The sequence below is a fragment of the Emydura macquarii genome, unplaced genomic scaffold (assembly GCF_026122565.2).
Source record: "Emydura macquarii macquarii isolate MOO-44397 ecotype Brisbane River unplaced genomic scaffold, CSIRO-AGI_Emac_v2 contig_71, whole genome shotgun sequence".
Lineage (NCBI taxonomy): Eukaryota > Metazoa > Chordata > Testudines > Chelidae > Emydura > Emydura macquarii.
Window position 1 is genome coordinate 4,003,969 of NW_027130208.1, and position 12,553 is coordinate 4,016,521.

The window sequence follows — 12,553 nt, forward strand, 5'->3', positions numbered from 1 at the left end:
CTGATAATACAGTGCTTATTAAACCTTCAATCCTTCTCTATTTTTGTCACTCATTACCAAGTCAAGAGTTGATAAACATCCTTTTAGTGCCCAATTCTTAAGTGTTTCTCACTGGATGCATAACAATGAATTCATTACCACTGGTACACAATTTGCATCGTCAGACAGAAAAAATAGAAAAAGAGAGGACATATCATGTACAGAACCCAGAAAATTTGATATATAATAACCCAGGCCCTCATGTAAACAAGGGCAAGGAACAAATCATACGGTGATTATTTTTCTTTCAGTAGAAGCGTACAATGTGAATCCAGCTTTAGTAAAGCTTTCTATTTCACACATGACAGAAAAGCAAAATCTAGAGCAGAACAATTCTTTCTGAACATACAGCTTTCAGTTACAAGCACTTATAAAATTGTGTAGGAATTTCAAATTGCTCTATAGCAGCCAACAAGGTAACAATGAAATCTGATTAACACATAAAGATCTAGCTGATCATAGAGCCCCAACAAAACACATATCCTCCAGCAAGTTTTAAAATGTCTTTTTGATGGCTACATGTGTCTCTGGTCACCAGTTATTATTCCCCCATAACTTAAAAGGTCAATAATATCAGCTCTGCTGGATTTAGAATGACAAGAATGAAATCTGATGCAAGAATGGGATCAACTGATTGATGACTTCCACTGTGCGCAAAGCAAAGGGAGTGATACACAACCCAGAAAAAGACATTTTAAGTTGGCTACAAACAATTAAGCAGAGGTAAAACATTTCTTAGCTTCTTATATTTGGATTGTTCCCTGAACTCCACTGTCACAAGCAATTAGCAGCATTATCCTTTTCAGCTACAAACATGACATCCCATGTATTTTTTTTTTTTTTTTTTTTTTAAACAGACACGAGTACGAATACTGTACCACTGGCCAAAAGCGCTAATGGTCCGCAGAAGCTATTATTCTGTTAACTGTTTCATCTTTTTTTCCTAGGAAAAGAAATATTTTGCCTAAGCTCTGCTCTTAATTCTTAAAAAACCACCACCACAAAACATTTCCTAGCCAATTCCATATTCCCTTTGACTTCAGTTGCATTGCCAAGTGAATAAATAGTTAATGCATTGTTTTAAATAATTGTTTCCATAGAGAAGCAGTCAAATTTTAACACCATAAAGAAATTGCCTTACCTTCAATTTTGGCATACTCGGAGAGTCGAGTATAATTGACTAAAGCAGCTTGCTCCAAGCATTTACGGATGACGGTTTTTACCTCCTCTTGAGGGACAGGAGTAACTATGTCCTTCATCAGAACCTAGATATAAAAAAACCTGATTTGTTGTAGCACTAGGCACACACATCACTGCTCTGTTTTGGTTCGTTCGACCAACGCACGTGTACCCAACACTAACTCACTGTGGCTCTTTGTCCACCCCTAGTGGACAGCCCACATAAAAAAGTCCCAGTGGACTTGATCCTTTTGATCAAGCAGTAGAAACTCATGTTTTTAGTTCCAAAAATCGTAGGTTAAGAACCCTCTGGTGTCCTGATCAGAGGCATCACTGCAGAGTTAATTCATGTACTATTTCTGCAAGCAACCACTTTATTCAGTGACATGAAGGTTTTTAGAACAGTTAGTCATTCAGGCAAGTTTTTGGCATAAATTTAAAGGGTCTGATTCACCATCCCATTACACTAGTTTGATACCAGCGTGATTCCACTGAATCCTCGTTCCTTACTTTGCATCACCTTGGGACACAAAACTGGTTTAACTGACTGGAGAATTAGGCCCATAATTCATAATAGTTTGAATTCTCTGTAAATTGCATTACAGAGTATAATTACAACACTAGAAATCCACTCTTGCCCATGAACTTACAGATACTGTAACAATATCTAATTCATTTTGTTGGTATATCTATTCATAAATCTAATAGCGATGTAAACTCTACTAAATGGAAAGGATTGAATATGAACCTAGAAATTTTAACCTGTCTTTGTTACCATGATGCTTACCCTTTCCAGTAGGGATAAAGTAGCTTTTAAAGCACCTTCAGGTCGGCCAAATGGAAAGCAATACCTAGAAAAACACCCAATTTTAAAGATTAGCTCAAATGGATGTGGACATACATACCAATAAGCATAAGAGTGATATGATAATAAAGACTACGTGGTGGGGCGAGGGCTTTGTTCTTGCTTCCTGGAATTAAGCCCCGGTCATTCAAGCGGCTCCATGTGGGCCTAAGGGGCTGACTGTATGGAGAAATTTGCAGGATCAAGGCCTGGAAGAGTAACTTGGATTAGGCGTCTCCTCAATGGGACTGTTCGGAAATCTCAGAAATATTCTTCATGATGTGATCCCAGAGCCCGGAGAATAGACCCCTAACTCAGGGAATCAATCACCAGGAAAATTAAAAGCTGGTTGACTAGTCAAGGGCAGGTAGATCTGCCACTTTATGAAATCTGGCTGTTAACCAGGATGGAGAGTGGCTAGGTCTACCAGGAAGGGGTTAAATATCTCCTCCAATAAAAGGAAAAGGGACTCTGACAAGGACAGGACCAGATAGTTCAAGACAGGAAATTAGGGATCCCATCATAATCACAGGCCAGAACTAATTGTTCAGCTGACCATTTTATTTTTGAGAGTTGCAGTGAAGAGCGGTCACGGAATTGAGTGCGCATGGAGAGTTACACCATCTCTTATCTTGAGAACTGAGGTTGACCACTGTATGAAAAGGCTAGTTTGATAGGAGGCAACTCACCTCCCCGGTTTGAGGTTGGTGACATCCGTTATTCCCTAAATTAAACATCCATAAAAAAACCTCAGCCTGCCTTTCTTTGTACTGGGAAGGGTTGGGAATAGATAGCAGAATGTGTTAAGCGGAAGGGGATAAATAAGAGGAAGAAATAAGATCACAGGGTCTTTTATTATTTGATTTCAATTAATTGTCAACTATGTTTGCTTGTTGCTGTGCCTATATGGGCAAGTTGGGTTGAAATACCTTTAAAAGGTTAAGCCTTCTGTTTATGAGCTATGAACATGTTCATGTCTTCTGCATCTGCAAGTTTTGGCACCCTAATGTACTAAGTTATTTTACACTGTGCATTTTACTTATGCAGAATTATAATAAGCTGCAGCCTTTGAGATTAAAAGACTCGTCTTTTAGGGGATGAAGTCTTGAGGAAATGCATCCTCCCTCCCTCACTTTATGCCAGGAGCCTCTGCCATTACCTAAAATGGGTGATCTGATTCTCCAGAAGCAAGCGGAGTCGCTCCTTGATTTCTTCAAATCGTTCTTTCTCTTCTACAGTTACAGTTCCTATTCCATCAGGCCTGAAGGAAAAATGCCATGAATGACTCAAGCTTCACCTCATGACCTGGTAAGTCATCTGTACGGCAAACAAGATATTGCATTTTTCGGAAATGGATGTCATCGACTATTAGATCTAGGATATAGTGCATGTGCCATTCAAAAAAGCACTAACGGGTAAAGCAGGCTGACTGTTTAGATAGCATATCTCAGAATAAAATAAATACTGATTTTCAAATTATGGAATATGTGCTTTTAAATAGTGAAATCATTATATTTTTGTTTACTGCAGGAAACCCTGCAAAAATGTAGTTCTCACTAAAAATACACAGATGTGTATATAGAAACACACATAAATACTTAAGATATTGACTGCAATGGGAATTTTCATTAAGTAAGCATTGCACGTAGGTCCTATTATTTGGCTCAATATGTTATTCATTTCTATAGAAATATTCATATTCCAATTTATCAAATTGAATATCGTTCACAGTATAAAAGAATAGTGATCAGAAACTCACATACAAACAGAATACAACATACCGCACTCGTTCATCTCCATTGAATCACTTTATTACATTTTATCACATAAGAGGAAGGAGCACAAATGGAAGTATATGCTACAAGATGGATGTACATTTTGCATTTCCAAAAAATTCTGTCTTTGGTCAAGAGTTTAAGAAATTCATAAAAAGTAATACATGTAATCAAAGATGCTCTTCAGTGAATATTTGTTCCAATTGTATTATTTTTAATGCACAGGACTGCATTATGAATAAGGCAGACAAGAGTAGCTACCTTGGGGGTATTTCCCATCTTTCACAGAGCACAGTGTGCAAGCAATCATCTCTTCTATTTTTCACCTGTAATGTTGATAGGTAACATGGAGAGTCCCCGTGTGCCTGATAGTTGCTCACATTCTCTGTTTTTACATCTTTGTAACTCTGCTGATTTAAACTGACTAACTCCTGATTTGCACCAATGCTAGAGCTGAAAGCAGCATCCTCTACTCCCCCGCCTCTACATGCCACAGTATAATCTCTGAATTGGGAGAGGCTAGTCTAATCCATTCACTAAAGGAATTAGCAATCCAGACAATCAACATCACCAGTTTCTATTATTGACGAGCAAAGTATACAGATTTGTGTATTACTCTGTAGCCTATATCAGCACAGTCTCTCTTTAGGTAACGGAAGATGTCTTAAAATTGAACAAATGTTCTTAGTAAAGGCCTCCTCCAGCGTTCATTTTAAGCTGTGTAAATCCTTAGGACTAGACTAGTTTGGCTATACAAAAGGCTTGGCAAAGGATTACACAGCTTGTAATGAACCTCCTGTCAGGGGTTAATTGGTTAGCTTTATTTTCCTTTTAAAGAATCAAAAGGCCCTAAATTAAAAGAAAAATTACAATTTGTACAGTCAGTTTCACTGACCTCAGATGCAGAAAGCTCTTAATATCAAAAATATTAGTGATGATGGTAGAACACAGGTAAAAAGTTCTCTTAACAAATCCAGAGATGCTAACAGAATCCTAATTGATTTTCTTTTCATTATATTAATGTATGTGTTAAAGCTAAATTAAATAACACTTATAACCCAGACATACTAAAAGGCCTTGATGACAGTGGATATCTTTAAATTTGATCAGCGTTTCCATAAGAATCTCCTATTATTTATTTGCCACGGTCAAATGTAAAAATTTTATTGAGGCTGAATTGTGGAATATAATATTTTAGCTGGGAAACACATTTATTAAACAACTATGGAAGAATGGATTTGGTCTTAATAGTACATAATTAGGTCTAGTTATTTTGAAGAAGCAGGTAAGCCAGGGTTTGAATTTAGAACATACCTGGCTAACATGCTTAGTATATTTTTTATCCAAAATTCCAGAAATATTTAGTATTCTGATTCAGATCTTATTCATGTCCTCAGTTATCCACACGAACATTGCTGTGTACCTTGGGGAATCCAGACTGCTTGCCAGTAGTGTGGCAGATTTTTCAAGATACTCCATGATAAATACTTCATGTCAAAGGACACGACAGGGTTGAAGTCCTCATTTGACTTTTGGGTGCACACCCACACAAAACCCATAACAACTCATATAGGACCATTAAGGTCAATTGTACCAGCAACTGGCAAATGAAGTAGCCGCAGTATATTGACCGTAAAAGGCGCAAACTAGGAACAATATGCTGATGAACTGGAAAGATTCAGAAAATTATGTTACCATTTGTTGAGTCAATACCCCTCAAAGTAAAGTCACAGAAGATTCAGAAGTATTTGTAGGAGTTTAAATGCAGACATATTTTCCCAGGAATGGTACATGTGCCAGGAGGCTTCTCAGCTAAATAATACTAGTTTTATAAATTTCCAGGCCTTTTTTTAGTTCGAATGGTTAATTTCAAATACCATTGTTTGAATAGAGTGCCCCTTGCTGGATTAAAGTCCCAGTGCATTTTCCATTGCCTTCAGTGGGAGCGGGTTTGTGTCCAGAGTTGTTATCTAGGGCTGATCCTAAACCCATTTGAAGTCACTGAAATATTTCCACTGTGCTCAATAGGCTTTGAATCAGATTTCAATTCTGTTTGATCCAGCTATTTTAGTACTTGGCATGCAATACCAATTTCAGACACTTGCAATGCTTTGGCAAAACCGCTCATTAAAATTTGGAGCGGCAGCCCAAACTTTTAGCACTCTGGCAGTTTTCAGTGTAAAGCACTGACCCTGTTAGGAACTCTATGTGGGCACACGGCTGGGTCCACACCTTGTAGGACTAGAACTAATATCTGTCCTCAACTCATCTAAGTTACGTTATAATGCCCAAATGGTTTGCACTGAGACACTATAACTAACTGTAACTATACAGCTGAATAACTCATTATATATACAGCTACAAGCAGACAATATATTTTTAAAAATAATATTCACCACACTTCGGCCATAATAACTAGTTAGGCCTGGCATTTTTAAGACACCATGCCAAATTTGGCCCATTTTAACCCAATTAAAAAGTTACCTTGCGCACACTACATAACTGCGTGTTCGATAAACAACTCCTCGCTCTTGCATATCATTCTACTACAAACTTGAGACAATCTACAGGTCAACTGTAGCCATTTTTGGAGCAGCACGGATGTCTGGAAGGGCCTGCCAACTGAGAGTCATCACAACTGCAAGGACTTCCTTTCTCAAACAGCTGTGGACTATATTACATCTGACATGATGAGCATCTCTTGAATCTACCTTTCAAATTTTCGGCAAACCATTTTCTCACTGTCCTTCACAAAGTTGACATTTTCGGCAGCATGATAGGAAAGATGTCATGTCGGCTGCTTTTCAAGTTGTTGTCACAGTGGTTAGCACCAGTTCTGTCATCTTTACTCTCCTCACAATCTCCCATCTTGAGCCATGTCACAAATAATAATACTTCCAATGGGTTTGTCAAATTTCAAATACTATAACCCAGCTGCACATCTTCAGATTTATGGGTTATGTTAATTTTTGTTGCTCATCTCCACAGAAGCTGAAGCATTAGGAACTCATTAATTAGTGACAAATGCAGAGATATTGATAGAACTACATAAATACCATTGAAAACTCTGCACCTAATTTATTAGCGTGATCATTTCTGAAACCTAATTAAAATAAAAAAATTACAGTCAAATATATTTAAAAACTGAATAATTTGGAGGAAGTATATTTATTTTTCCTTTTGCTAAGCAAACTAAATGTTATATAATCATCTCTATAATGTCACGTTCACTTCTGTGTTCTAGATAATTCCCTTGTCAGAACATACACAACTGATGGTTCTTAAAGACATCCTCAAAAGAAGGTGAAGTCTCATGTATTAATTTTCTTATTCATGCAGGTATTAGCTTTTTTTATTTAACAAAGGGGTCCTGTCAACTTCATACTGGATGTTTATTTTACATATAGAATCACAGTTTCCTGCAGCAAATAAAATTTGCACAATATGTTTAGCTAAAACACAACTGTAGAAAACTAACACACAAGTTCACAGTGCACACATGTGGTTTATATTACACGGGGGGAGGCAGTGGTAGGAGTGAAATAGTGAAAGAGGTGGTGCACCTATAGGGTTTTTAAATATAACCGTGTACACACACACATCACACACACACACACATATCACACAGTATCTATGTCCCTCTCATTCTATGGATTTAGGTCAGCATATAATATAAATGCTTCTGATTTGAATGGTAACAGATTTTCATCTGATACTATATTGATCCTGCCAGGGAAATTAGAGGAGCCTGGTTGAAATAGTGGGGGGAGGACAGAAATAAAAAAAGGCCTCTTTTCTAAATTTATATTTAGTCAGTCCCAAAAGCACCTTTTCAGAGATAACCCTTTTTATTATAGACGTATGGTATTACCTGCAGATTTGTGAGTGCTCAATGTAAATATTTCACGGGAACAGTTTTACAAGCTTTTCTTCAATCTATGTCTAGTTTCCTATTTTTCTTCAACTTTTCATTTTTAAAATAGGAAAACAACCAAAAAAGCAGGCTGTGAAATTAAAAACCAAACACAGAGATTTTCACTTCAAGCAGCAAAAAGATTTTCTTTCTTTAGTTCTGACAGTTGTGCAAATCACAGGGTTAATTATAAATTATAATTAGGACCTGTGATCCTAAGGCCACGGCTTCATTCTGTAAGCCACACCTCCCCCACCATGCCCTTTTCTAATTATACCCAGAGGCCCTCGGGGCTAGTTATGCTGCTAAAACAAATATATCAAAATCGTTTTTAACAAAGACTAATATATGAGGCAATAACATGCGTTTGTATGCAATTATAAATATACAGTATAGTCCTGTGGGTTAATCTCTTTGACATCAGCCTGTCTGAAAACTGAAGAGGCTTATGAATAAAAAAATATGGTCTTTTGCCCCTTTTGTGATTAACTACTTGAAGCTTTATCACTGGGGAAAATACTCCTTAAATGCAGTAAACAAACCTCTGCATGTATTTCACACACATCAGAGCCCCTAAAAGAAATCAAGCCAAAAAATTAACGCAAATAATCCGATTGTAACTAACAAAAGGCAAAACTAAGATGAGGCGGATGCGATCTTCAGCTTACCGCTTTGCAGCCAGGTGGAATACATAGCTTTTATCTAGCATCATGGGCGATTATGGCATTTACAGTCCAAGCTATTAATGGTACAAAGGTAGCCCTACAGGCAAACCCATACACCTGCACAGAGTCCCACTGACTGCACTAGAACTTCCTTTAAAGAGCTGGCCATTAAGTTTCAACCTCACCCAATCTTTCTTGCGCCTGTGAATTTATATTATAGCCTAAAAATGTCATGGTCCTTTTTTTCTGTATTTTTTCCTCTATATTTTCTTGAGGGCACTTTTTTAACATCGATATGTAGCCCAGCCTTCAGCCACAAGAGACAGTAATAAAAAGACAGCCCCTCTCATTACTATAGGTTTGGCTTTTCTTTCACTTCTCTTTTCTCTAGTTTCAGTCCAGGCCGGGTTGCTTTGTGGATAGACAGAGCTGAATCAAGGCTCATTCTTTCTCAAGTGCAATATGCCTCACTGATGTACTATGGCTAGTCTGCGTGGATGCTACATGGCACGTCTCCCTCTCCTACACCCATGGTAATGTATCATGTCAGCGGGTAAAGTGACGCTATTTATCTGTGGATCACTGGCACTCTGCATCATCTCAGCCTATACAACAGACTAGATTTTGAAGACATCAGTAACATGTACTGTGTCAATACATACCTATCATGGCTCTAGTGAATAAATGGATCCAGGAAACAATAAAAATGGTTTCAGGGGGGTAGCCGTGTTAGTCTGTTTTCAGCAAAACAGCGAGAGTCCTGCGGCACCTTAAAGACTAACAAATTTATTTTGGCGTAAGCTTTCATGGGCAGAAGCCCACTTCATCAGATACATGAGAAGAAGTGGGTTTCTGCCCACGAAAGCTTATGCCCGAATAAATAAAAATGGTGGAATTACGTGTAGTATGGTTTTGTTAACCTGCGACTCTCTGCTACATCATGCCATGTTAGTGGCCACTGCAGATCTATTAATCAAAGGATAAATATAGTCTCCAAAGAGAGCATGTGGAGATGTTCTGAATGTCTGGAGCTGGTTGAAAGTTTTTGAAATTTCTATGAAGTTTTTTTCAGGAAAAAATTGTAAAAACGGTTTCCCATTTTTCAACCAGCTCCATGAAATTCTTGTTGCTGTGTGATATGAACCAAATATTAATGAGACCATGATTGAGAAAGCTCTAAAATGTTTTGGAGATATTTAATTCTACAAGTTCCACAGACTACTTCAAAACAGCAATATTTCTGGTGACTTACAACTGTTAAAAACCTACAAACGCAACAGCTCGAGGAGATACCCATTTTGATTTTGTTTTGAAAGTGAATTTAGTGTTTGTGAAACACGATGACTATGGGAAGGGCAATGCACCAGCCCACTCGTGTGCAAAAGCCGAGCAAATTCTAGTGAGATAATTGATTGTGTGGATGTTTGGTGATGGGACTGAGAAACTGGATTTAACACCAACTCCTTTCACACAGATCACCCACTAGCTGTCAGATAATCACAACTTTCTCTCACCACTAACTTGGACCAGATTCAATATGGAGTCCAAGTGGTGAACTCAACATCCACTAATCCAATGAGCTATCCAGTCCTTAACTTTTACATACTCAACTCTGTAGTTAAATTTTCAACACACTAGGACAAAGGAAGTATATAAATCCACAAAAGCAACCATTTTTTTTTTGTCTATTCTAACCAACTTTATTTAAAAAAACCATTGTTATTACATGGGTCAATCCGCCACAGCTGCATTTGTAGTCAAGTGATGAAACCCTAAAAAGATACCTCTAAAAAGGGAGAGGTAGGATGGTCCAGGGGTTAGGGCACTAGCCTATGTAGATATGTGGGTTCAAGTCCCTGATTCACCAGGCAATTTATGTAGAACTTTGGGCAAATCACTTAGTATCTTGGTGCCTCAGGTCCCCATCTGCAGTACAGGGACTATGGCACTTCCTTACTTCATGGTGTGTTGTGAGGATAGGTACATTAAAGGACTGTGAGATGCTCAATACCATGGTATCTGTCAGTTTTAGGTGAATATGTGGGCCCCATTACCAAATGGGTGCCTTTACAAAATTCTACCAGTTTGAATGATTTATACCAGATTTCCATCAGAAGTGGTAAAATCTTTCAAATTAGTGGAACTTTTTAAGGGCAGGCACTGACGTTGCAACCTTAAGTACAGTGAAGAAGTCACTAATAGTACCCCTAATAATTTCCTTGATTTCAGTGAACTGTAATTAGTTATGGTAACTACGATTTAGTAGGTTTTGCACACTCATGATTGTTATCTATGTCTACGACTCTCCTGTATATCATACATACAGATGTCTGCAGAAGGCAAAACTTGGGATAAAAAATTACAATTAACTGTTGCTTTTTCCTTTTGATTTTTAAAGTATGGCTAACATTTTTTAAAAAATGAATGGATTCTACTATGCAGATGGCAAGGATTTATAATCTCCCTTGGAAGTGGGTATTTCAAGCTTTCCTAGGTCTAACAACTCCTCATCAGCTTAAAAAGAAAGGTCCAGGCAAAGAAAAAAACCAGACTGCAGTAGTGTTCCCAAATCTCACCAATATTGGTTTTTGACTATTTCACCTGATATGGCAACAGGGTCAGAGCAAAGCGAGAGGTGTATTTTTAACAGCAGCCTTTTCGTTCCTGTCCGGCACTGACGCTGATCAGATAACAAGGCAGTATTCATGAAGCAGGACCCTGGACAGCATCTAGTTAGTTTCTTCTCTATGATGGCCTGTCATTCTGTCAGTCCTGACCTTCAGGCTGTCCTGAACATCTGAATCACATTCTCTCTGCACTTTCTCACTGACTGCAAGCTACTGTTGTCTCACTGTCTGACCTTACACAAACACAATACAAACAGACAACCCACCTCAGCTCCATCACTGTCTGTTGCTAATATCGGAGATTGATAGCCATATAGAATTCTCTCCATTCGACCTTCATTACTGGAGTGGCACAGTCTGCCTGACAGCCAAGCTCACTCCCGAGAAAGCTAAACCACCAGTTTTTTTTTTTTTTTTGCCCTCTAAAAGTGAAGCGAGTAACTTCCAGTTTCTAAAGAAAGTTCAAGTCGTATATCCATGTTTATGACAAAAATAAGAAGTTTTTGTCCAATAGTAAAGATAGGGACTGGATATCTTTTAATGGATATGTTCAAATGCTACCTTTTCCCAAAGAGTTGCCTGCACAAATCACTATGTTATTTATTATTATGTAGTATTTATATTGCAGCATTGTTCAAAGGCTCCAAATCCAGATGGGTCCCATTGTGCTAACTGCCGTACAATCACAGAGCAAGACCTGATGCCTACCCTGAAGAGCTTACAAGGTAAGCTCAGGGTCTGCCTAGGCAGGGCCGACTGCAGGCTTGAGACTTAAGAAAGCAAGCAATAAATGAAAGGTGGGAAAAGGAGACCGTCAAATACAGACTAGCTTTATACACACATACACACTGGTAATTTGTGATTAGGTATCACATAAATACCCAGCTGCATGTCAGTCTAGCCTGGCTCTAAAACAAATCATTCACCCAACCTGAATATTCTTTCCAAAAGGAATCACAACACTTGAACTCAGATATTCAGATTTCTGTCTGAACCATAATAATAAATTAAAGATAGAGATTCACAGATTTTTTTTTAGGGCCAGAAGGGACCACTATGATAATCTAGTCTGACTTCCTGCATAACACAGGCCAGAAAACCTCACCCAATAATTTCTGCATTAAGCCCCATAACTTCTGTTTGAACTAGAACACAGCTTTCAGAAAGATATCCAAACTTGATTCAAAAACTGCAAGTCCTGGAGAATGCAACATGTCCCGAGGTAAGACAGACAACTGTGATCAGGAAGAGACATGCACTCTCAGTCGTTAAATTCTAAATCAGGCGTATGCCACATGGTCTTGTTACAGACAAAAAAAGATAAGTCACAGCAAATCACAAAAATTATGTCCTGGCATGAGACTAATTTAGGGTTACTAAAACCCCAGCTTCTATAGAGATTTTACAAGTTTACAGATTGCTACATCTTGCCTGTTGTTTTTAATTCAGCCCATCCCTCCCCATTTACTGTCCCCTAGACATAACAGGATAGAACGGCAATCCACAGTTGG

The 12,553-nt window shown here is 38.1% G+C and overlaps 1 protein-coding gene across 7 annotated transcripts in view; it reads right to left on the reverse strand.

The window, feature by feature from the left end:
* CADPS (calcium dependent secretion activator) overlaps positions 1-12,553 on the reverse strand; it is a 332,826-nt gene that overhangs the window by 90,488 nt on the left and 229,785 nt on the right. For all 7 annotated transcript variants that reach the window (XM_067541603.1, XM_067541583.1, XM_067541594.1 and 4 more), the window contains exons 14-16: positions 3,222-3,323; positions 2,006-2,069; positions 1,181-1,304 (exon numbers count right to left, since the gene is read on the reverse strand). In XM_067541603.1, coding sequence (XP_067397704.1) covers positions 1,181-1,304; positions 2,006-2,069; positions 3,222-3,323 — 290 coding nt within the window. The remainder of the gene's footprint in view (positions 1-1,180; positions 1,305-2,005; positions 2,070-3,221; positions 3,324-12,553) is intronic.